This window comes from Emydura macquarii, unplaced genomic scaffold, assembly GCF_026122565.2.
Source record: "Emydura macquarii macquarii isolate MOO-44397 ecotype Brisbane River unplaced genomic scaffold, CSIRO-AGI_Emac_v2 contig_3477, whole genome shotgun sequence".
Taxonomy (NCBI): domain Eukaryota; kingdom Metazoa; phylum Chordata; order Testudines; family Chelidae; genus Emydura; species Emydura macquarii.
Genome location: NW_027133614.1, coordinates 2,793,232 through 2,820,788, shown reverse-complemented (window position 1 = coordinate 2,820,788; position 27,557 = coordinate 2,793,232). Strand labels below are relative to the sequence as shown.

Here is a 27,557-nt window from a genome sequence, read left to right as displayed (position 1 = left end):
CAGTAAATGTGTAGACAAATATGACAGCCATGATGAGTTCAGTAACAGATCATATAGTCTTTTATATTACAGCCCCCCCACACACACTTCATTGAGGGTACTGGCTAGGAGGCTGAGATTATCTCCTGCTCTTTCCACAAAATGCCAGAGAAGCTTTAATTTCCACAAAGACACCACCAGAGATAGACAGAAAGGAAAGCAGCACCTCGGCTATACCAGTTCAATGCAATTTAAACACTCGGTATGTGGCCAAATCATAGTATGGGACTTGAATGCACAATCTTGTGGGCCAAAGGCAAAAATGTTATAAAGTTATAGCATGCATCAAGTTATAAAGAGAGTATAAAGAAATGGTATATTGGTTTCACTCAGTTAATGATGTTAACAAGAAGTACTGAAAGACTCAAAAGGACACCACCAACTCAAATTTACTCAATATCTATATTATGTTACAACAAGCTTTTACCAAAACACAGACCTACAGAAGGTCTATTTTAAAAATGTGTCCTTGGAAACAACTGTTTTGAAACAAAGAAACATTCCCTTGCACTGTCTGCAACCCAAACATGTAGCATGTGGAATCTGAAAGTGAAATTGACTATGAACAAAAGTGAAATTAATTTAATTTATTCTCATTATCCAAGTTGAGAGAAATATTGAAAGAAAACGAACAGGATAAACAGTGACAAGTAAAATGGATTTTAAACATTAATCTAGTTTAATTATTTAAAATGTTAACATCTAAGAAGATAAGGAGATTGGTTTGATTAAAAAGATATGGGATAGAATTTTCAAATTCACCTATGTGATTAACAACTCTTAAGACCCATTTTCAGCAGTGACTTAGCCACTTGGGAACCAAAGTGCCACTGACTTGCATTTAGACTTAAGCTATTAATTACCTATTTTGTTTTTGAAAATGAGATTCAGATGCTTTTGAATTTTTTACCCCGATCTTTAAATTGATAATATATACAGCATATTTCTGCAGTAGCTACTTTCATCTCTAGAGATGCTGAGAATAAATCCACCATAGTTTTAAATCATCAAAAAGACAACATTCAGAAGTTCAAACATACCTGCCACTTGTCTTGGGAGAATAAACTAAATCTATGGCACATTCAATTTAAAACTTCACAGACAGATTAATAAATTCATACAATGCTTAGAGAAACATTAAAAGGAATCTACATGGATAAACAGTTTTGTAAACTGTGCTGAAAAGAGATTAAACTCAAGACAAGAGTAAAGAAAAAATAATACAACTGAATTGCACAGCAGAGTGTCAGAACAGGAACCTCCAAGCAACAATAACTCTAGCCCTGTACTATGTAACACACACGCCTCACTGCAATCAAACATTTTTTCAAGGAATTACTTTTAAAGATAATAATAAGAGACCAACATTTACATGGTGTTTTTCATTCCAGAAGGAATGGAATATACTTCATCAACTGCATGTTGAGTTGCTTACGCTCTGATAGAAAGCGTGTAAAATTCTCACAGGGGCATGCCGAGTGGCAATCCATAGCAGCAGCTGACACTCTACCTGTACATGACTCAAACCAGCATAGAAAACGAGACTGAATTAACCAAATAAAATTACAGGGGCTATTACAGGGGGGGACCTATAATGGAGAGGGACAATATTGTGTAGTACTAATTGCGAGGTTTATTAAACTCATGTCAAGCATTCTTAAGCCTATAGATTAGTATGGATAAGCTAAAGTCTTACAGGCCTCACAACCTGTAGGCCTTGCATTACAGCCATGTTTTACTTATATACCTAACACACACTCCTCACGTCTGGCTTGTACAAAGAAGTGTGTGGCCCCTTTAAGGGCGAGAGAGCCACAGTAACTTACTATGACAGCTTCAGACTAGGTCAGTATGGGGATGGTGACCCATCCCCCAGATGATGGGAAGAGACAGGGGACTATTTAGGTCCATGCCAATGCAGGAAAAGCCCTTTTTTACCTGGATCAGGTGGAGCAGCACCAACCCTCCCACCCATGGAGGTAGTTAAATACCAGGTTTTGCCACAATCCGCTGTGGGCATTATGCTAGTCACTCCTTTCTCAGGGAGCTAGGAAGGAATTGTTTACCTCACCGTCATTGGCCAATGCAAGGTAGGTGTGGTTTTTTGGGGGGGCAGGTTGCCTTCCCCACAGTTGGGTTGGGGCTTAGTTAGGGCCAACATGAAACATGAGTTAGGCTATGATGTTGCAAAGCATCATATAAGCATGAGGTGGATCTCCAGTGCAGGTACTCCATAGGAAAGGGGTACAGTGATCAGATAAAATGGATTGGTACACGTTACAAAGGAGGTATTCTTTAAAGGAGCAGAACAGGGGGGTTCAGGGCTCCTCTGACTGGTAAAACAGGGTGTCAATCTTCCCACTTTATAGCCTCCCTTAACACTCATTTGAGTCCCAGCAGCAAGCTGGCTGGGGGGCCAGGATAGGTAAAGTAGGTGAGCTGACAGCAGCCTCCCCCAGGTATATGTAAATGGTTATGGAATTACATGAACAGTACACTTTTATCTGCCAGGTACTCCCAGACATTTACGAAATAAATTGCAGTCTAATTAAAACACATCCAGTGTCTTGTGTTCTTCTGCTAGCATAGCCGGACAATCTAAGGGAGTCTAAATAAGTAAACAAACAAAAAGTGGTTGAGATTTTCAAAAGTGCCGACTCAATTCCCAATAAAATGAATAGAAATGGGATGTCCAAATCCTTCTAAGTGGCTTTGAAAATCTCAGTCAAGTCAATCTACTTAGACTCATCTATGAATTAGTCCCATTTCTTGCAAGCTTCTGTGCAGCTAAGGAGTGCTCACGGTATCATTCAGGGTGACTAAAGTCCTCTGAGAATGAAAAGGTTTGTTATCCAGTACAGAAGCTTTTCCAAAAGAGTGTAAAGGCACTGACAGCTCAGTCCCAGCCTTTATCTGTAGCTATCTCATGGGATTTACGTATTTACCTTCCCTTTGCTTTCAAAAATGTGAAACTTCCTAAGTCTTTCCTACAAAAAATAAAATTAAATCCTTCATCATTCTGATTCTTGCCTAGCTTCCCAAAAGGTCTTCTGTTTGTGTCATTACAGGATCTTTCACTCTCTTCTCCTATCCAACTCATTGTCCTCACTGAACCAAGATAACTGGAACTGAAAGATCAGCATGGGTCAAGTTTTCAAAGTTCTATTAGACATAATTTAACAGTTAACCTGTAACTCGCTCTATCACACACACACACACACACACACACACACACACACACACACACACACACACACACACACACACACACACACACACACACACACACACACTTACTTTCCCCCCATTGTGAATCTTAAAACTGTACATGCTAGAAGAAATAAAAATATAAAAGGAATGTTGCCTACGAGCCGTAATTATAAAATCCTGGTTGGGCCAAATTTGGAGTGAATGCTTCCATAAGTAAGTACAGTGATGTTTCAATAAAAGAAAGTGAAAAATAAACCAAGTAGAACTGTATTAACCACTAGCATTTCACATCTCTCCAGGAGCACATGTCCTCAAAAGGACATTTACTAGAAAAGATTTTCCTAAATCAACTGTGCACACTAAGTATTCAAACATACAAATCTAGCCTTCCTTGAGTGTGTTTCTGAGAACCCTTCCAAACTACAGAAGAAATATTTCTATAAAACTTCTGCAGCCTCCCCTTCCTTGGGCAGGGACACTAAAAATTATTACAGCAACTAATAATAAATAAATACTTTGAATGAGAGGTAGCACAGGCCAGTAATAGAGCATCAGATTGAGAATGAAGAGATTGAGGGTCTATTGGCCAGTTTTGCCAGTGATACTCACACTGCATTGTAAAATATTTTGAGATCGAGAGATTAAAAGTATTATATAATGCTTATATCTTACTATTATTAATATAGCGCTCTATCCAGAACCATTAGGCCTACATAACTGCCACTGATGTTGATAGGGGTTTTGCATGTTTACAGACTGCAGACTATGATGAGAAATATATAATGTCTTTCATCTCAAGCTATTACAGTATTGAACAATTAAGATTTACAGCAAAAGACAATAAGTATTTTTACACTCAAGAAAAAAATTCTTGGTTCATGATTGTCTGAAAAACTAAACATGATGAAACAGGAAGTTTCTATAGTTTATCAGCCATGGGATTAATAATATCAAGGTCTGGAATACTGTTAACCAAATCAAATTACACATCCACATGAGTGTATCGTAATTGGCTACAGCTGAGTTTAGTGAAAAATATTGTTCACTTCTCAGGAGAATAATAATTTTTTTTCTTGACTTACAATTTCATCTCCCTTTCAGAAAGTTAGCAGCTTTTTCCATTAAAACTACACATTGAAATTCATGGTCAACAAGTAAACAACTTTCTAGGCATCACAAAACTGTACAGCCAGTGACTTCTTTGGCATTGCTGCCTCAACACTGGGAGGCTTTATCATCATAGCTATGTCACTTGGGGCGGGGAGGAGTCTTCACACCCTTATCTGACACAGCTATGCTGATACAAGTTTTTTAAGTGCAGACCAGGCCTGAGTTTAAAGGAGTCTAAGGGTAGGTCTACCCTGCAATTAAAAATCTGCTTGGGCTCTAGCACCCTGCGAAGTGGATGGTTCAGAACTCAGGCTGCGGTCCAAGCCCCAACGTCTACACCACAATTAAACAGCCCCTTAGCCTGAGACAGCTGGCACAGACCAGCAACAGATGTCTAATTGCAGTGTAGACATACCCTAAGGGAGTGAAACTTGCAGGCTTGGGGCCAGCAGAAAGAAGCAGTAAGAAAACAAACTGACATAAGGATGTAAGATGGTTCAAGTTAAAGTATTCCATCGTATTGCCTCTCAAATCTGTTTTAGTTCCACTCATTTTGGGTGCCTACATTTTGAGCTATCCCACTTGACACCTGATTTTGAGAAAGGCTGAGTATCTGGACTCCCATTGAATTTGACTCGAGTTGAGGGACTAGAACACTGTTGAATGTCAGACCCAAAGCATCTAAAAATTGAGGCATTCAAAATTAGTGCACACTTGAAAATCTGGGCCTACCGCTTTGCTGTTTTATGGCTTCCTGTTGCTCCCATTGCAGCCAATAGCAAAACTCCTATTGATTACAACAGCAGTAGGATTAGGGCCTTCGGCTGTGGCCCTGCGTGGTACTGAGCACCTCCTGAAGGTGCTAAGTGCTCTCTCAGGAGGCACTCGGCACTTTGCAGCATCGGGGCCTTCATTCCCAAACTCAGACTCCATCTCACAGATAACAAGGATCACAAACCTAACCTCTGCTTTTGGTTTCTTTTCAGTTTAACAAGAAGATGAACGATGTTACAAGTGGTGACTGCAAACAGCAGAGTCTATGCCCTGATCTCAAAGATGATGCAGACTCTGGGCCAGTGTCCAAATTCACCCCATCTTGAGGCTCAGCTTTATTGGTAACTCAGAAACAACAGACCAACACTCATTTCATCCCCATTTTCTTTCCAAGCTTGGCTGTTCTCAGGGTTTCCTCTAGAACTGCCTCCATTTCTTAGAACCTCCTTGCCCTCCTTATATCTTTGTAGGCGCTAACTGGACCCATCTGCCAGTATGATGCAGCAATAACTAGTCTGGATCTTAATACAGGGTTTTAACACCTGAGCGATCTCAACAGAAAAGCCTTGCATTCCTACAGAGCCTTAGAATCTGCGACTGCTTCAGTAACAAAAAAGACTGATGCCAGAATACTGTCATAAACCTTCCTGACAGGATGAGAAGGCAGGCCAGGAAATGGGGCTACATTAAAAAGGCCTATAAAAGAGGCAATAGCACAAATCCAACTACGCTAAATGAACAAGAAAATAAACTGACAAAAATATATAACACACACATATTTTAAAATAAAACATTAGCCTTTACACCACCACCATAATGCTTTTTCATAATACACTTGGATATGCATTATGTGCTGCAAATATACACGATATATCATGTGAATAACTAAGTCAAAAGGTTGTTTAAATGACTATACATTTATATAGCTGTTCTACATTGCACCAATTTAGCAGCAAGTCTAACTCATATACATTACTAGTAATCTTTCTCCCTTACTTTATTTAACAAGTTATACAGCTCAGTCTGAACAGCTGATCTGGAAACATCTGTTAGCCTTATTTCCTTTTGGCCTTTCTAGAACCACTTTGTCTGTGTGTATTAGGTAAATCCTTGCATTGCAGCATTATAGAAACTACAGACAGAAATACCATTTAGCTAATCTAATCCATATCCCTATTACTGCAGCATAGTTTCCCACAGAACATTTTCTGGTGTTTTATCTAATCTAGTTTTAGAAGTCCCCTGTGATAATGCTTTCATGCCTTCAAGACACGCACATCTTCATCCCCCAATCTATATGAAGTGCAGCTGCTAAAATGATCTTCCTACCCTGTCAATCTACTTATGCCACACACCCCTTTGAAATTTTATGCTGGCTTCCTCTTCTCGATCTCATTGCATTTTTCTTATTCTCATCTTCAAATCCTTGCATAACCCTGCCCGTTTTACCTACTCTCCTATAGCACCACCCTCAACTTTTCAATCTAGCAATGATGCCACCTTTAGTGCCCCATTTGTCCATTCCTCCCTGGGCTATCCCCAGCTTTTTTCTGTATCACTCCCTCCAAATGAACTGCCTTTCCTAAGATCACCCTTCCCACAATAAAATCCCTCCTGAAGACTCATCTGTATCACCACGCCACAAGAAGTTAGTCAACTTTGCCATGCTAGGCACATGCCTTTACTGACTGACTGTGCCATCGTACTGTTTTGTCCCCTTCACCTTCCTCATTTTCCACCTTTTGTTTTGTTACTCCTTCATTCTACCTTTGTCTCAAATTAGACTGGAAACTGTTCAGTGTAGGGAGAGACCACATCTTATCTGTACTGTGAAATATCCAGCACACTACTAGGTGCTATAAAATAAAATAAGTAATTCCCCTAGTTCATCTGCAGTTCCCCCACCCCCTCTGTCTTGTGGGAAGCCTTCATTAGACATTCTGCCGGGTGACTGATCCTCTGTGCTACTCCCTCTGGTTTTAGGAGAGGAGGCAACAACATGGCCCTAGACTTCGTTATTTCCCAGAATGGGCTTTTCTGAAATCCATCCCTTTGTCCAGCTGCACTCTATGCACTCATGCCTTCCCAAGCTGAATTCAGCAAGCTCATGCTCAGTGATTCCAAGGTTCTCATTATCCTCACCTTTTCAACCTGCTCAGACTTTTCCGATTGCATTGATTACATGGTGCTTACATAGAGTAGAGATGCTCCACGGAATGATCTGCTCTCCTTACTAATGCAAAACTTCCACTGCAGGAGTTCACTCACAACTTACATGCAGAAACATAAACTAATCTGTCAAAGTGGAATTCTAATTTCTTAACCACACTAAACATTAGTTAAGGAGGATGGTTTTCCTCTAGATCTGCAGGCTTCTGTTTGGTCACAGAAATTATCAATAAGACAAATATATTCAGACAGTTTAATGTGGCAAAAGTCGCTTTGTTGTATGAAAAGTAAAGGTCAACATCAAAAAAACAAGATTCATGTAGTCAAAAGGAGTAAGGACTTTTTTTTTTAGTGGTAATTATATTTTGGAGTTCTCAAACTGCAATACCTTCCCCCATGACAAGAAAAGTTACAACATTTTTTTTCCAGGAATGGGATTTATTTGTTAAGTTAATAATCACTTCCTGTTCACTTGCTAGAAACAAAGAACACACTGTGTGAGCCAGTAAACAATACTGCTGAACTTGAGATGGATTTAAAGATGCTGCAAGTAATAATTCTATTGCATAAACTAAAACATAGACACATATTACATAAGTCTACATAGCTTTATTTACCCTGATTGGATGTGTGGCTTTGCTTTCAGATTACAAAGTTTATTTAAATAGTACACAGCATTGTACAGCACAGAATGACAAATGAAATGATATTGACTCAGGAAATCAGAGAAAACTGCTTTTGTAGCCAATGTAAACAATCATGCAGGAATAACAGATTTTCACTGGATGGAGAGCTGGGAAATAAAACTATAGCTAGGGTGAGATTAAACGGATTTTGAAAGAGGGTTATGCGTAATCATATTTTAAATTAAACTGAGCAGGTAATGTAAGCCATTTTATTGAGAAAAAATAAAGGAATGTTTGACATGTTTTATATCAATTACTCAACGCAAGGTCTCTACCACCAGCATTTTTAAAAATTATTTAAAAAACAAGTCAGCATTAAAAAATTTGTACACCTAATCATAAATAAAAGAGCTTACAACATTATAAACCTCATTTCAGTGGCTTTTTTTCTTTTACTGCCCTGCATTTTGAAACAGCTAGAGATTTCTGAAGGGTGGGACTAGAGCAGAGAAAGTAATAATAATAAGAAAAAAATCATGTTACCCAAATATTAAAAATTACCATCTTAAGTATTTCTTTAAACACAAACAAACAGATTCCAAATATATTTGTTCAGTTTTCAACAGAATTAACATGATCAGAATGCAATTTGGCTTAACTACCTAGTAGTCACAAGAAATTTCATCATGCAGGCTCACGAAAGCCTATGCCTACTGAAATTAAAATTGTTAGTCTTTGAAGTGCTACAGAACTCAAGTTGTTTTTGCTGTATACAGACTAACACGGCTACCCCTCTGGAACTCTTAAGATTCTTTCCTTACAAGAACAAAAATGAAAAAACATTATTATTTATATATACTATAAACACAATATATAACTGCCATACATGTGCAGGTAATACCCATGTTCTATATGTTCAAGGCACGTGGTACATTGCACAGGCATATGGTAAACAAATATATCGCATATCTGTGCAAATCATCACATACCTATGACTGCATCACTTACCCACTAATTCATCTCCCCAGGATTTAGGCCTTGTCTACATGAGAAAATTGCACTAGATTAATGTAAATTGGTTAACTTGGTTAAGGCAACACAGAACCCTGCAGAGACACTCTTATTTTGTTTTAAGAGTGGCTTATTTAACTTTAGCTCAAATAACTGAAGCTAAATCATACACACCCGTATATGTATGTGACGGCATCAAACAGAGGTGTGAAACAAGTATAGCTTACATGCAACCCAATTAGTATGAGGGTGTAAGGCAAAGCAGGTGCTCCCCCATGTGTTCTTATATCTTCCAATGAGATGTTTTTTTAAATTTCACAACAGGAGTTGGCACCCTAACTGTGTTCCTCTCTTCTCCGCGCTAGTTCTTTTTGCCATTTGATATTTTTCTAAACAGAGAATTGTTTTTGCACATAGAAGAATGAAAGTCTTGTAGCTTGGGCAAGTGTGCAAGAGTTCATTCAGATTTTGTATAATATATGCAGCCAACACACTTGACGGCACAGCCAGCATCAATCTGGAGCACTCAATGGAAGAAAAGAACTGGGATTTAAAAACGTAAGGAACTTGATTTCCAAATGAAGTGCATTATTAGTACTTCTTATTTGTTTCCAACAGCACTCATATTAGCTGTTGTATCAAAATATAAGACACCATCTTTGTGCTGAGAAGCTTCCAGTCTAAAAAGACAAATGAACAAAGAGGAAGGGGCAGGAGGTACAACACAGAAAGAAAGTGGTCAAAAAGTGATGAATGACTAGATCTTCACAATAAACTATTTGCTGTGTGTATTTGTTTGTACTGGATACTGAAATTGTTCTCCAACTGCCCCTCTTGCATGCCATTATTCAACAAATGTCTTACACGCTTCGAGAAAGTAATGCAACTGTGGAATTGGGGCTAGTTCAGAAAGAGAGAACTGTCATCTGCACAGTGATAACACTGCAGCCCAAAAGTCTCATCCTCTCCTCTAATGACCTTATATACAGATGAATACAACATACAATTGCCTTTAGAGCGGCTCATTCAGGAGGACACTGCAATGAATTTAGCACGTGACAGTAATTATTATATAAGCTGTAATACTGGGGTAGTGGGCACTGGGGCTCTCTGAAGAGTTAACACAGGGTGGGCTGACCTATGCCTGCTTCTGGGTGCATAGCTATTATGAAGCTTAATTAACATTGCCAAATCATTTTGAGATCCTTGGATGAAAGAGGATACTGTATATAATTGAAAAGTAGTATTATATTATTATTATTATACCTGAACAAAAGAGAATCCATGAACTGTCTGAGAGGAATAAAGAGCTGCTGGGTATATATATTTAGCTAACGGAGAGGAGAAAAGAACAGGCATAAGAAGGAAACGTCCACGGCAGAGCAGCAATATGTGTATGAGAAAGCAAGGAAAAACCAATCCTTAAAAGTAAAACTGCTCCCCAGAGCAAAAGGTGGGAAGAACGTTAAAAGGAAAAATGGATGAAAGGGTGAAGTGTGACAACGATATCACAGAGGAAGTGTTTGAAATGCCGACACTTATTGGTGTCTTTATGGTTCAGTGGGTAGCATTCTTGGCTCTGGCCCATTAGGCTGGGGGCTCAGATCCCATACTAGCACTTGAACTCATCCCAAATGCTGACAACGCAGTCCTATTCCAGGGAGGTACTGTTCTGGGTGTTGAACTATACCCTTTTGCTCAACTCTGATGGAGTTAGCATGGAAGTCAAAGGGTCAAAGAGCTGTTTCTAGAAAGAGAGGAGGGATCAACCCCAGTGTCTTGGCCAAAATCCCTTCTCTTAACAAAACAAGTTCTAATATTCAAGACTGTGCCTGTGTGTGAGTTTTTGAGGGTATTTATCTACAGTCACTGCACTACCTGTATACACAATAGAGTTTCATAGTGTGGATCAAGAGATTTTGCTCGGTACAGAACTGCTTTGTTGCAACATATGTATGATATAAGACTTCTTTCTTAGATGCATCATGCACGTATGCTATGCCATGATAATAAAATGTAATACTTTGATCCAAGGATCTCAAAGGCATTTGAAAATATGGGTAAGCATATCATAGATGAGGAAATTAAAGCACACAAAGGTTAAATAGCTTGTTCAAGGTCACACAGTGAGTGCATAGCAGCTGGAAATAGAACCTAGGTCTCTTGACTCCCAGATCATGATGTGTCTCTAGCTTAGATGGCATGTTTCGGGTATTCATGTTTTCCATAATTGTACATAGTAAGTAGGTAAGTAATATATTATGTATTCAGTAGAATCAAATGTACAGTTTATTCTTAGTGAACGCTGGTAATAATTATGCCACATTATTTTTAACTGATAGGAGATGTAAAGACGCAGGAGCAATAGTTTTGGAATGGCAGCTATAATCTCACTGGTGCCTCAAGCAAGCAATTAGTACCTTACTAGTGCAAGGCTCTGCCCACTCAGAGCTGACTGCAGAATCAGGGCTTTAGTCTGAACATCAGTATCACATTTGGACCAAAAAAGCCTGGTGGGCCGTAGCCATATAGTTGTTTGATGGAGCAAATGGCTCACCGTAGGTCAGTGCTAGAATGCAAAATGGCAAACGTTTTCACACTCAGGTGGGAACTACCAGATTTGCCAATTTCACTTTACTTGCAAAATCAAAGGGCAGCCACATTCTGAGGAGTTAGGAGAATGGGCAACAGATGGCTCATGCAAATAAATGTAGAGAAAATGTAAGAGGCTAGTAGGAAAATCTGTCAAAAAGTATTACCCTCAAAGGTCACGCATTACTGAACATAGATCAGGGGAAGGATCTGAGGGGTTAGAGTGGCAGAATATTAAATCTTTCAGCACAATGCTTAGAAGCAGTAACAAAAAGCAAACACAATTCTGCAGTGTATAAATAAAGGGCACTGAACACAGTCAAAGAACATTATTCTTCTACTGCATAAGGGCCTGATGAGACCACATGTAGAGTGCTAACCTCAGTTCTAGCTGCCTTTTTATTATTTTAATAAGGGCTATTACAAAGCTGGGTGAGTAAAGCAAAGGGCAAGCCACGTGATTCTTGGATACCCACAGCCCCACACAGAACAGTCTGCGACACAGTCTATAGTTTTGCAGAAAGAAAATAATACAGGACCTAATTTCAGGAGAGCTAGGTACCCACAGCTCTCATGGACTAGAAATGAGATTGCAGGTGCTCAGCACTTCTGAAAAACAGGCCCACAGGGAATTCTCAGATTATATTATAATAAGGTCCTAACATCTACTGGTCATTAAAATTCTCATGGCTCTTTTAATAAGTTTAGAGGTGTTAGTTTGGTGTCCTGTCAAATTCTAGTGTGAGTAATTGGAATCTGCCTAGCTAAATTCTGACCGCAGACAAACTGGAAACAGAATTTGATGAACACCGGCACAAAGTAATTGTCACATCAGACTAGACCATTGTTCCACACTGTCTCTGACAATGGACAGAACCACATGCTTTAGAGGAAGGAACAAGAATTCTCATAATAGACACTGGGGAATAAGCTGCCTCTAGAAAAGAGTCTGCCTAGTCCCAGGAAGTTTGTGGTTGCGTTGAATCATGAAAGTTTCTCTCTTCTAATCTTATCTAATGTAACTGGTTATTCTCATTATCCATATATATCATTCTTCTTGAATCTGTCTAAGATTTACAATTACATCTTCTGGCAAACTTGTCTGCCAGGTTAATTATGGCGGTATAAAAATTTATTTCCATTTTAAAATTATCACCTTTCAATTTCTTTTGAACATCCCCTTGAAATAAAGAGAACAGAAGCAGCCAGTTTACATTCCCTATATCATTCATTAATTTTAGTATACCTTTCTTTTGCCCTCTTATTCATCACCACTATAAGGCCCCAATCCTGCAAGGGCTTACATGTACGTATAGTTCAATATGTGCACAAGCAATTATGAGGTCAGGGCCTAAATTAAACAATCCTAATAATTTCAGTGTCTTCTCATTTGAAAGTCTCTCCAGGACTCTAACCATTTTCATTTCCGATCTCTGGACCCCTTCTGTTTCTGTTATATCTTTTTGAGATGGAGTGACAAGGCCTAAACACAAGGTAAGAGTCTACCATGAATTTATCTAACAGCATTACAATATTTTCAGCAATATTTTCTCCCCACACTCCTTTATAGAGCCTAACATTTACTTTGTTTTCATGACTGTTGCTGCACAGTGAGCAAATATTTTCATACAACTCTCCACAATGAAATACAGGTCTTTTTCCTGAATTGTAATAGATAATTCATTTCCTGTCCTACATTGTTTCATTTCCTGTCCTACATTGTGATGCTCTGCATTGTTAAATAGTCATTGCTTTCCATATACGGTACACTCCTATTTATCCAAAAAGCCAAGGGGCAACCGAAACTTTCAGATTACCAGGCATTTGGATAAATGGAAGTGCTATTAATTAACTAAGAGCTACAGGGGGGACACACTGTGGATTCAGCTAACTATGATTGTCAGATAATCAGCAGAATTATACTGTGTATGCCACATATGTGGAGAAGATACTCATGGAAAACTGTAGAGCCATGAAATAAATAATACCATGCATTTTAGACAACTAATCCATCTCTACCAGGACTAATTCTAACATTTCAAATCCCTGAGAAACTTCAAAAGAGCTATTTTTTTTTAAACCAAGCAATCCCAGAAATATTTTCTCTTGCCCCACAAAACATAACCCAGCACAAAAGTCCAGGTAACAATGCTACTCATAAATTATGTGCCCAAACCAAATGCATGCATATCAAACCTTTATACCACATAACATCGTAACATTTTCCAATTAGTCTGTCCAGTCAATATTTGTGGCAGTGCTTTGAAAAGCATTTGGATGATAGGCTCTATAAGAATGCCAAATCACCATCATTTCAACTGAATATAAAAATATAAGAACAGCCATACTGGGTCAGACCAATGGCCATCTAGCCCAGTATCCTGTCTTCTGACACTAGCCAATGCCAGATGCTTCAGAGGGAATAAACAGAACAGGTGATCTATCCCGTTGTCCACACCCAGCTTCTGGCAGTCAGAGACTTAAAGACACCCAGAGCATGAGGTTGTATCCCTGATCATCTTGGCTAATAGCCATTGTGGAGCTATCCTTGATGAACTGATTTAATTATTTTTTTAACCCAGTTATACTTTTGGCCTTCACAACATCTCCTGGCAAGGAGTTCCACAGGTTAAATGTGCACTGTGTGAAGTAGCTATTCCCCCTTTAAAAAAAAAAAAAAAAGTCTGCTCCTATTAATTTCATAAGATGACCCACAATTCTTGTGTTATGTGAAGGAGTAGATAACTTCCTTATTCACTTTCTCAACTCCATTCATGATTTTATAGACCTGTATCACATGCCCCCCTTAATAGTCTCTTTTATAAGCTAACAATTCCCAGTCTTTTTAATCTCTCCTCTTATAGAAACTATTCCATAACCCTAATAATTTTTGTTGCCCTTCTCCATATCTTTTCCAATCATAATATATATTTTTAGAGATGGGCGACCAGAACTGCACACAGTATTCAAGATGTGGGCGTACCATGGATTTATATGGTAGCATTATGATATTTTCTGTCTTATTATCTATCCCTTTCTTAATGATTCCCAACCTTCCGTTAGCTTTTTTTGACTGCTGCTACAGACTGAGCAGATGTTTTCAGAAAAGTAACCACAATGACTCCAAGATCTCCTTCTTGAGTGGTAACAGCTAATTTAGATCCTATCGTTTTGTATGTATAGTTGGGATTCTGTTTTCCCATGTGCATTACTTTGCATTTATCAACACTAATTTTCAGCTGCCATTTTGTTGCCTAGTCACACTGTTTTGTGAGATCCCTTTGTAATTCCTCACAGTCTCCTTTGGACTTAACTATCTTCATCTATATCATCTGCAAACTTTGCCACCTCTCTGTTTACCTCTTTTTCCAGACAATTTATGATTATGTTGAACAGCACTGGTCCTAGTAAAAATCCCGGGGGGACACTGCTTTTTACCTCTCTCCATTCTGAAAACTGACCATTTATTCCTACCCTTTCTCTCCTGTGTTTTAACCAGTTACTGATCCATGAGAGGGCCTTCCTTCTTACCACATGACTGCTTACTTGGCTTAAGAGCTTCTGGTGAGGGACTTTGCCAAAGGCTTTCTGAAAGCCCAAGTATGCTATACCCACTGGATCACTCTTGTCCACTTTTGTTGACTCTGTCAAAGAATTCTAATAGATTTGGTGAGGAAGGATTTCCCTTTACAAAAGCTGTGTTGATGCTTCCCAAACAAATCGTGTTCATTTATGTGTCTGGTAATTCTGTTCTTTCCTATGTTCTTTTCCTTCACTTCCTGTCCCTAAATTATTGGTAGTACAGTGCTGTGTTCTGTTAAGCAGCAGCTGTGTTTCATCCCAGATATGGATTTATTTTGGTCACGGGTGAAGTGATTTCTATATGTAGTATCTTGATTTCCATGGCCCAAATCCAGAAGTCCTTACTGAATATTTTCCTCAGTCTTTACTCAAGCAAAGCTGTCACAGCTTCAGTACGATTTTTGCCTGACAATGACGGAGTAAAAATAGAATAAGGACTTCAAAGTTTGGCTCTAGATGTATTTCTGTATGTATTAGTGACCTCTAAATCTAGGTCTATGAAGTGCTTTGAGGTTTTCAAAAGTGCTACATATAATAGTTAACAACAGTTCTGAGCCCATTAAAGTGGCAAAACTGCTCCCTAACAGATGTAATGTTCTTAACCCAATAGGTATTGTTTATAGAGTTTGGAGATGAGAAGTATATCTTATAAATTAATTTAGTATTTTACAAATTCTGGGATAGTTCTGAGTCTGATGACAAGCAGCACTGTAACATTTGCTTATTGATGCACGCACATTGCCTGTATTTCCCTCTTGATTTCAGATAATTAGAATATTTTTGTAGGAAAGTATTTGGCAAGTAGATTTCTAAAGCAGTAATGAAAAATACAAGTTGAAAGCCTGCATTTATAAGTTGTCATTGAACCTATTTTTAATTAGCTTCACAAAGGCTAAATTTATAACCAAGCATGACAAACATGCCCACTGTACAACAGCCTGTTCTTTAAATGAAAACATAAAAAAAAAATTGTAAACTAATGATTACTCCAGGGCTCCTCTCTTTACAATGTCTCAATCCAGTTCAGATGTTGCTTCTCTGAGGCTTTCCAATGACACATAATCACACTGCTTGCCAACATTTCTTTAACCCTAATGGTGACCTACATCTTATAACATTCAGAAAGAAAATGGAAATTCCCTTTCAAAATGAATGGATTTATAATTATTTCTTCATTTATCTGATCTTGAAAGAAATATCATCATTGAATTTTATCGGGCTAGTTAACAGCAACACAATTATTACTGCAGATCACCTGAGAAAGACAGTGCAACTAGGTGAGAACCTCTAACCTCCTGAGAACTATGCTATAGGTAGGTAAGCACTGCAGACTTCCTGAGAAAGATATTCAATTGAGTTCAAATATAGTGAAAGGTGGTGTTATGCTCTTGCATATCACAGCTACACCTGAAGTATGTTACAAGTAGTTCTCTCAAGTCAGACTGAGTCAGATCTCTAACATGACTATTACTCCTTCACAAACACCACTGTTGCAAGAATTGACAATGACAATTTAAAAGCACACTTATTAAGTGATCATTCTGGATGGTGGCAAGATGTTCATCTTCTATGGTAAGGCCTCCTTTCCTTCTTTTTGATGGCTTGTTCTTGGGGGTTACGGGGAGGGAAGGAACAGGAAGAGCAATCTGTGTGGGCATAGCAACATCTAGTGCAAGTTGTCCTTACATAGTCACACAAGGAAGGTAGTGTCTTGCTCATCCCTAAGACAGTTCCATAGGAAAGAAGGTAGAAGGGGAAAAATCTCTCTCACTATAGACCAGGGGTGGGTGGCCAAATTGTGGCTCTTTTACAGTTAAAGTGCGGCTCATGGAGTCCTCTAGGCCCCCCTGCTCTCCCACCAGAATGGGGTGGGGAGCTTGGAGCTTCCGTCCGGCAGCAGGATGGTGGGGCTAGAGGATTCTGCCCAGCGTGGAAGCGAGTCTCGCGGGGGGAGGGGGGTGTCAGTAAGTTTGACCACCTCTGCTATAGACAGTAACCCAGCATGGTTTCTGCTGGGTGTAGTGCCAGTCAGCTCCCTGGGAAATATAGTATTCTGCTGCTTTTGCCAAACACATCATTAGAACTGCTCCCACCAATTCCTGCCTTTAGTTGTGCATTGGGGGGACAGACTGCCTTAGTCAGAAGTGGGTCAGATGAAGCAGTAAGACCATAACAGAAGAAATGGCAAGCCTGTAGGAAGCTGCATGTGACAAGAAGTTCAGGGACCTAAGAGTGGGAGGAAGATAAAAGGACTCCTTGCAGCAGGCAGGAAGAGACTGTCAGAGGGTAAGATGGATTCAGATAAAGTCTGTCTACAGGAGACTTGAAGTTTTAGGTGTTCCTGAAGTTTTGATGGTTCTAGGAACCATTTAAGTCTTAATCCACCACTGGCAGGCAGGGGCTGGAAAGCCAAAAATCCAATCTAAAATAGAACTTATTTTCAAATATATTTTTCAAGGCCCCAATGGGACGGTTGCTCCAAGGCCATAAATGTATCTACAGACACATACAGGCAGAACCACACCTGAAGTAAAAGGTTAGATTAACGTTCCAATGATGTTTTTCTGGGTGAATTACCCAATATAACCTTACTACCAATGTATGTGACTACAGCTATGCTTAGAAGCCAAGCATGGCATCATATCCAGCTTTCCGTGAGTGAGGCAATTATTCATAATCCAGTTTTGAAACAAAATAAGAGATTCTCAGAAGAGATATTTACCAAATACTCCACAGCCCTTCAGAACCAAGGTAAAACTGCAGATAGCAGTCTACAATGAAGCTACCCGCCCACTGCTGTTTAAAGTTTAACTCTTTTGTATGTTAACATGTAAAAGAGGAGCATGCTCAACTCTATACCCAATCCAACAACATCAAAGAGGCCTCCAGACAGGTTGATCCAAAACATAAAAACCTTTTCCAATGAACCCACAGGACAAAAGCTTAAATATGGTCAAAAACAAAGGAAAAAGAAATAGACACATCTCTGTAACCTCACACTTGAAAGTAAACAAAGTCATAAAGCAAACTGAATTAGATGGAATGGGCCACTCAGATTCATCTCATTGGCCAGTTATTTATTTAGCAGGTTGCCTGTCTTAAGGCACAACAGAGATCCTTTGTAAGAACCACTATTATACTACATTAGTCTGCATCTTCGATCAAGAAATGGAGAAATTATGATTTGAAGGTTGTCTCTCAAAGCTTAGCTATCATTTGTGAGGGGCGCGAAATCAGCTTCCCATGGTTTCTATCTTCTACAAACACCAGAGAGTCACTCCTGTTCTGGGGTGTTTCCCCCACCCCCAACCAGATCTTTCCAGGCTGGAGCACAGCCAACCACTTCCCCATCCCTTGCAGGTGAAACAATACACTCCAGCTGCCTTCTAGAAGTAAAGCTTCAGCATTTTTCAAACTCTGCTTTTTTTTTTGTAATCTTGACTATCTGCCACTCATCTATGACTCTCGTCACATCCCCCTTTTGCATTATAGCATCCGTTCTCCTCTCCACTTCCCCCGACTGGCTCTATTTCCATATCCTTGTTACCTTCACCCCCTAGAGCTCCCACTAACTCTACCAGCTCCTCTTCCCGCTTCCATCTTCTCTCCTCCCATCAGCACAGTTCCAGATCCAATATCCACACCTTCCTCTTCTTCACCTCAAGTGACATTTGCCCCAACTCTGGCCCTCCATCCCCACCCTCTCCACCAGACACCCCTGTCGTGACACCATTCCTAGCCTCATGCCCATCCCCTCCTTTCCCTTGATGTGTCTAGAATGTCCACTCCATCTCTAAAAAGATGCAAGCCATCCACAGCCTCTTTGGATCACTCTCCTTCCAGCTCCTGGCTCTCAGAGACCTCAGTCCCTTCCTCTGTCAAGGGAGTCTGCAGATGCCCTCTCTTATAGATGCCTCTCCTTCTCTCACGCTTCATGCCTGGATCAGACCATGGTGATGTCAGGTTTCTCCTCACTCATTCCTACCACTTCCAACCTGTCCCCCACTCCCCCTCTTTCTTCTCTTTGGAACAGCACTGCCTCTGACTCACCTCTCCTCTCCCCCTATGTCGCTGTCATCTATCATCCACCCAACTCTCTCCCCATCAGCCTCTCTCTCTGATTTCAGTTCCTAGCTCTCTCTCCTCAGTCTCCCACATTCATTTTCAATGACTTCAGCTCCATGCTGATGATCCACCTGATCCCTTAGCTGCACATTTCCTAGCCTGCATGTCTTCATTTAACCTGCAGCCCTGGTTCAGTTCTCCCACTCATCAAAAGAGCCAATTACTTGACCTGATCTTCACCAAGCACTGCTCTGTCTCTTGTCTCTGTTGCTGAGTTCTCCCTTTCTGACCATTACCTGGTGTCTTTCAGCACTGCGCATCAGTCCCCCGCAACATGCCCTGTCACTTGGCCTTTCCATTACTTCCAGTCCATCAGCATTACTGATTTCTCATTTGCTTTCGGACTTCTCCTGCCTGCCCTTCCTCCCTTTTTTTTTTTTTAAATATGGTTGTTGAGTCTCTCCACACTTCATTCTCTACCCTTGACTCTTTTGCCCTTCTCTCCCATTGCAACGTCTGCCCTACCAGCCCCCAAGCCCAGCCTGACCCTCAATATCCACTTCATTTGCTCCGCTCTCACACTGCGGAATTAGTCTGGTGGAAATCCTGTGACCACGCTGACTTCCTCCATTGCAAAATTTTGTTCTCTTCTCCTTCAGTTCTGTCATCTTCCTAGGTAAGTAACTCTACCTTCTCCAACTTAACTGGATCACACACCCACAATCCCAGGCTCTCATCATCATTCCTAGACTGTCACTTTGACTATGTCACCCCTCTCTCTGCATCCCTCCACTGGCAACCCCTTCTCTACTGCATCAGATAAGCTACTTGTCTTCACTTTCAAGGCTCTTCAACAGCCTATCCCCTCACCCTACCCATCATCTCTCATGGAATATTGAGATGTCGACTCCCACCTCCAATTTGTCCATGATGCCAGCTTCCATTGCCCACTTGTTACATTTTCAAACAAGCACCTTCAAGCTTTTTCATGCTGACCTTCATGCCTGGGAGGTGCTCCCCATAAGCATCCATAAAATAGTTAAGCTGCAGGCATGCAGAGAGTCCTGCCTGTCATGCTGACCAATAAGGTCTCGTTGTTTCCTTGTACGCCTCCCGTCTGTCTGCCTGTATCCATCTGTTGTCTTTTGTCTTATACATAAACGGAAAGCTCTTAGGTGCAGAGGTAGGGGCTACAGCATCTAGCACAACAGGGTCCTGCTCCAAAACTAGGGCTCCTTCGCACTATGATAATAGAAATTAATAATAATAATAAATTGTACGTTTTACATAAGCGCTTAAAATTAAGTGGATCAAACTGATAATCTAGTGGATCAAACTGATAATCTTACAAAGATTTTTATTATTACATCTTGCTTTCATAACATTTCCTCTGATGAAAGACACCTTCTTAAGCACAGTCTCCTGCTAAAACAAAAGCTGAGTGGTTGGGTGTTTATATATCAAACTCCTGTTTTCAGAAAGGTTTATTACTGCTGTAAGCATTTGGCTCTCAGCAGACCTTTGTTTACATGGCCTCAGCCAAGGAGTCTTTTTTATTATTATTACAAAATTTGTAACACCAAAAATTAGTTAGAGTTATAGGGATGCAAAAGTGTTAAGATACTTAACAGAGACCCTCTGACTGACCATTTTGCAGACCACTCGGCCATAAGGGGTCCAATGGGATGGGTGTCTTTCGACGCTTTCTGAGGCTGGGGAATTTTGTTTAATAAAAGAAGTTTAAACACAAAAGGCTGAAACAGACAGAATGGACTAAATTCATACATGGTCTCACTCTGTTGTCTTTTGTGTCATTACAACAGGAATGAATTTGTCTAAGATTTCAAGCCTGTCAATACTCAGTGGTACTTTGTTAAGCATAAAATTCTGATATAATTGAAATAAACAAGCAGATATCTAATTCACTGACATTTTCAGTATGAATTCTGCCGAGTTCAGTCCAACATGGTAAACAACAATTTACATTTACCTAGTGCCTTTCATCTAAAAGGCTTATGAAGCCCTTTATACATACAGCAGCACTAAAAAGCAGCTATTTTGGGGTCACTGGGTCAAGCCACTACTCTAATAAAAAGGGCCACAGGATATTTAATATCTATGCACAGCAGATGGGCCTTCAGTTTTTAAAGTCACAAGGAAAGACACTTACCCACCAGCAGCAAACTACAAGGAACTCAATTTTTCTTTCTCAGAACGATGAAGGGCTGAGTAGATCTTTACAGGATTTACACTGGCAGTTCCAGAGAGCCTAGACACTCACAGCCTGATTTTTTTAAAGGAATAATTATTTAATAATAAAGAGTTCCTGTATTTGCTAAAGGCCCAAATCCTGCTTTGGGATATGTATACATTACTCTCCCACGATCTTCAGTTTGGCCCCAAATCAACAACCCAACAGGCAAGACTTACAGCATCATTAGAAAGAAAACTCCAGCACTGGGAAACCCAGTGGCTTCTTAGAATTAATTCATTTTATACAGTGCTGTCTATTATAAAACACTGAAAAAGTTAAACATGTAGAATTATAAAACCACATCAGCTCCAGATTTCAAAGTAAAAAAATAAATAAATAAAACTGATGACACTTGTAAAAAGCAGTTCTGCTTTTCCAGGCAGAATTGCTGACGGAGTGCACATTAATTTATCAGTGCTCTAGTATATGGGCTGTGTATTGACTTGGGACAAGTCTTGCTCCCACTGAAGTCAACAGTGAGAGCAAGATCAGGCCTCATGCACCTAATGAACTTAAAATATTTTAAATTCTGAAGTGCTTAATGTGAACCAAAAGGCTGTGAGACTGTTTTGTTTTTATTTTAAAATAATTGTGTGAGATTATTGCTCATAAAAGGTGCCAGCCTGACAGCCCAGAAGACTGAATGTATCCATTTATGAACAGAACAGGTGCAGACTTTCTGACACACTGCCTCCCTGCCCACAAATACACCTCAATTCTGACCTGGAGGGACCAGTTCTATCCAAGAATAAAAGGACAGCTCATTTTCCATGACTGTTCAGTCCTTGGCCTCTCCTTACGATCAAAAAGAAGTATACCAACTACTGCCAGTTGTGTTGGTGGTCGTGGTAACATGGACACTTGTTCACTGATTATAGGACTGAGACTCACCCTTCACACATACACAGACGCTACTGAGCAGCCATGACTCCAATTTGAAAAGTATTTCATGGTGGTAACTTCATCTGTAGGGGACAGTCTCAGTCAAAATGGTTTTGACCTCTGGCAAAACTACCATCTGCGCAATTAATAGAAGCTCAAAAATACATTCAGATATTTTTCCCCCAACCCTGCTATAAACAGGAGGCAGAAATGGGAAATCTGCCACCCATCAAAGGAAGCAGATTTGAAATAATCTGTTCTGCTTAGAACACCATGTACTTCTTGGAAATATGGAAAGGAGAAATTCTGAACGCTGTCTGTATGCAGGGCAAAGTTTGCTTATATTTCTTGACTGTGTTTTCAGCACTGCTGTCTTGCATGTTGCTTTATGCCAGGATACTTGACAAGAAATCTATTTGATTCAAATCTCAAGGTATGTCCTAGAGTCTTTACGTTATTGACCTTACATGGATTGAGGAAAGAGGTTTTCAAACTGGTAAATAAATCTGAGCTAGCATGTGCATTGTAAATTTCCTTAAGAATGAGAGGCACAAACAGATAAAACTACAGACCAGATCCTCAATCGGTGAGCTGACATAGTTCCATTGGCTTTCATGGAGTGATGGCATTTTATGCCAGCTGAGGGCCTGACTTTAGGGGATTGAGAGCATTCAGCACCTTGCAGTATTTGGCCTTCAATGCAGGCATTGTTTCACCAACCACTAAAATGCACCCACCTTTGAGATGAAACACTGCACTTGTGTAACAGCACACAGCAAAACTGCCCAACTGTGTAGGGCAGAAAGGGAAGATGAATGTTGTATGCAACTGGAAAAGCAATGGGAATTTATGGCTCAGTTCTACTCCCACTGTAATTAATGGGAGTTTTTCCATTGACTTCAAAGGGAGCAGGACTGGGTCCTTAGGTAGGCAGAATGTAAGTACTGTAGTTAGACTGTGTCCAGGCTCCAGGGGCCTGATTCTGAAGGGTACAGACTATACACAACTCTTACTGAAATGACTGGGAGTGTCCAGTAATTTTCAGGATCAGACCCTGGACTAAAATCCCTACTCCTGCAAGAAGTATTGACCACAATTGGTCAAATCCCAGTTTTATATATCATCCAAAAGTTAAAGAGTTGAACACAAAAGAGCTTTTTCAGGCAATGCAGATACCTAGTTGTTCTTTAATGTTAAAACCAGTCTTTGCTAAAAGTTAATACCATAACTATTCTGTGGAATTCAGCTCTTTGGACCAGGGCTCCAAAGTCTACAAGTAATCTTTCAAGATGCCACTGTGCCGGTTTTACTCACCCCCAACCATCTTGCTCCTTTATTGGCGGCCTGTTGAATTTGCACTCTTTTCAGGGTGACATGGTAAATGGCTCCTTCCTCTACCTCTTCCCCCCCGTCCTGAATTGAGGTCTGCCATGGAAGGAAAAAGAAAAAAAAGAGAGAAAGAAAAAAAAAAAGGTACTTTTTCCCTCTTCTCTGCTCACCACAATCTGTACCAGCTGCTATACTGCTTATTGCAGAGTTCAGGCACAAAATGAGCTGTACAAAGTAAATATAAGAATCAAAGCAATACAGGACACTTTTCGATTGAGGGAATGCTGAGATACACTTGGCAAGCTGCCCTTTCCTGTGGTATCAGGATACCCTGACTTTCCATTTAGTTCTTTTTCCTAGACTTGCACATATTTTAAATAGTTTTATAAAGTCTTTTTTGAAGGAAATTATTCAGTTTTGATTAGTAAACATTTTTAAAAGCAATTAATCTCTGTTTTTTCCTTTGTGGAAGGAATTGTACTTTAAAACAGATGAATTACTTAGGCTGAGATTATTTAAACTTACAAACTAAAAATCATTTAAAACACAGTGTGTCTATATCTTTTGACATGATGAACTAAAAGCACTTCTGTTTTGTTTTATTTTTAATATTATTTCAGGCTATAAAAACTTCACAGAGCTAAGATTTTGGAAGTTACAAATATCAGAAAGCAGAAGCAGCACCCTATTATCACACTAAAACTTTAATTGAAAAACATACTGAAATGATTCTCCATTTTATATTTCCTAATCTAAACAACAAAATATAAAAACAAAGACAAACCATTATTGCTGAGCTCGAAAATTTTTTTCCTGAATTCATCCTAAAGGATTTAACTTCCCCTTCTCAAATGTTTTCCTCTTCTGTGCCACTCCACACACACACACCCGAAAGTCAATTACTTTGCAGATAAGCATCATTTTAAAAGCAGTAATGCACACTGAGAGCTAATAATACAGAACAATGAGAAAAAGAGACTTTTAAAGTGGGTCTCAGGAGATTGCAACACAAAAAAGTTGCACACAAATATGTCATCAGTGTGCCAGATTCACTCAGAAAGAATACAGTCCAGTCCTGAAATAAGGATTCTCCGTCTAGGAAATCTTTAGAGAAGTGAAGGAGGTCTAGTTACCATTTTAGCTTTCCAAAGCAATTTCATTCTCAGTTTCCTCTTCAGGACATCGATGGGGCATGATGGATCCTGTTCTGAACCAAACAGCTTTTACAATCCTCTCACATACTTTCTCAACTCAGTAGACACCACTACTGCCTCTATTGCTTGGGTTCTGCAGTCAATTCATGACCACAAAGAACTGTGAGTGGTGTTCTCAGAGAGAGAGAGAGAGAGAGAGAGAGACTCCTCCCCCAGCACACACACACACTGTGATGTAAGGTTTTCCTGTTTATGCTTATGAACTTAAACTCTCCTTTCTAAGCTCCATATATAAAGATACTATAAAATAATCTTTCAGTGCTTAAAGACCCTTCAACATTGTGCTAAGCCTCTGAAGTTTATCTTTAGTTTCCCAATAGATACTAGGTACCAAAGTAATTTTTTTCCCTTCCTTAACTAAAAGAGACAAAGAGAGGGGATTTGTGAAGGGGGAGGGTTAAATAAACTGCTATTATCCACTTGTGTAGACTTCTTTGAATAATTAAATCAGAGTGACTCCGGTGAGGCATTAGCAATGTAAAGCTGCAATACCAAGAGGAGTACGTTTATCTTTCAGAAGCACAAAAATGGTACCTCAATATTCTAAGCCTTTAGAATCGAAAACCATTCATAACTGAAACATTCACAACTGGTTTAATGCTGCACTGATGAGATGGCAGAACAGGATAGCATGACTTTCTGAAAACTTCACTTAAACCTGTTAAACATAACATGTTCTTACTTGTGCAAAATGACACTTCGGAGGCAGAGTTTTCATCAAACAAGAGGATTTATTTTTCTATTAAGGAAACCCAATTTTTTATAATGGTGATTTTAGTTATGTTCAAGGGAATCCTGTGGTATTATTTATTCACACAACCCAACAAGTGTACAATGTTATTTACAGAACAAATAGAAAATGGACAGGATCACTGCTTTTAAATGATAACAGTCTCACTCAGGATGACATGACCTATGGGTCAACAATCCTCTGGCTACAAGTAGATGCAGAATCTGATAGCAAATTAAGCCAAACTTGGAGCTTTTTGGCCAAATTGTTTTCAAATTATGAGATGGTAAAAAATTGCCTGGGGTCCTTCTGGAGGTTCACATCACATTAATTCTTAATAAATATAGAGATAATTATAGTCCATTTTCAAAATCAGTAATGTACATGAAAGTATCACAACCAATTATAAGCTTTTGTGTAAAAAAAGGCCCACAATTTTTTAAAGTGTCAAAAAAAAATCAGGTAACCTGAAGAGTTCTGGCTGTGAAGATACATCAGTGACAAAAGGGGAAAAAAACTAACAGTGTTCTAGTTTAAAAAACAAATATCCAAAAATTAAAAAGTTCAAATCTAAGATTACATATTAAACATTTATAGAAGTTTGAAACTATGGCTACTAAGTTAAGATAGCTCAAACTACAATTAGTATAGAGGATATATCAGCTACACTTCTCTCAAAAGGTATAAAACCTTACTATTACACACTGTAAACCTTCAAAATTTGCTATACAAGCCACTCACTCTCATTATATTGTCCCTCTCTTGACACACTAAATGTATCCCAGCCACCCACTACTGCACATAAGAGCCATCCACCCCAAAGACCAGCTCTTTAAATGCACCTTTTCTTTGTAAACCACATTCCCACTATTAACCAAGAAAACACAACAGCATTTTCACATCTTACCCTCTACATAATAATCTGTAAACAACACTGGCCCATATCTACTATTCCATTACATGCCACACAGCCCCAACTAACCTTTGCACCTTTTTTATATAGGCTAGAAACCCCTGTACACTTATCCTTTTTTATTATTTGTATTACTACAGCACCTAGGAGCCCTAATCATGAACTTGAAACCCCACGTGGTAGATGCTGTGCAAACACTATTTACTTTTCTTCATAATGTAGGTCCAAGACATCTCACCTTCCACATACAATCAGATATCCACTCTGAACCTTTCCACTGTATAAATACTGAGCACAAACCCCAACATGCCTCATCTAAGGATCTCAAAGCACTTTACAAACACTAATTAAGTTCTCCTCAGACCATCTCAGTGAGGCAAGTAAATAGTATAGTAACCCTTTTTCAGATCAATAAATTGAAGCACAAAGAAGTCAAGAGATCACTCAGTTAGACTGTTACAGAGCCAGGCATGGAATAAAGGAGTCCAGCCACTGCTCCAACAACCAGTAGACTTACTTATACATATTGGTGCTATCAGTTAGGACAAGCATGGTGCTAACTCAGGAAGACTATCATTTGCAGCTGTTAACAACAGGAAACAAGGAACATTATTTTAAGCTATGAAACTAAGACTGAGGTGTATTGCCATGGGTGAGTTGATTTGACTATTTTCCAAGCTGTGTGCGCGTTTATTTTTTGGTCATGTAATACTAAAATGATCCAGGATATGTGCTATACCAGATAATGTGTCTCTGTGTGTTTTAACTCACTACTAAGTCTGGTAGCCTATAAATTTAGGGCTACATTTTCAACTCAGCTCTCTTATATAACTGCACACAAAATTTTGCATGCTGTAGGTTTGCACATAATTTTTCACATTCAAAATTTTCTACATTCAAACACCTGGATTTGTGTTGGATACATAAAACTGAGTCAAAGATTTTATAAACTGTTTCTAAAAATTTGGCTCATTAAGTAGCATGTAACATGTAGCAAGTAACATGTTAACACATGAAGAGGGGAGGATTCATGCTGCCAGGAGTATAACACCAAAAC

At 39.4% G+C, this 27,557-nt stretch overlaps 1 protein-coding gene across 5 annotated transcripts in view; it reads right to left on the bottom strand.

The window, feature by feature from the left end:
• RGL1 (ral guanine nucleotide dissociation stimulator like 1) overlaps positions 1-27,557 on the bottom strand; it is a 154,259-nt gene that overhangs the window by 82,389 nt on the left and 44,313 nt on the right. For 3 of the 5 annotated variants that reach the window (XM_067535097.1, XM_067535101.1, XM_067535103.1), the window contains exons 1-2: positions 24,428-24,763; positions 23,629-23,739 (exon numbers count right to left, since the gene is read on the bottom strand). In XM_067535097.1, the coding sequence (XP_067391198.1) occupies positions 23,629-23,739; positions 24,428-24,466 (150 nt within the window). In that variant the 5' untranslated portion in view covers positions 24,467-24,763. The other 2 variants (XM_067535098.1, XM_067535099.1) reach the window with 2 other exon arrangements.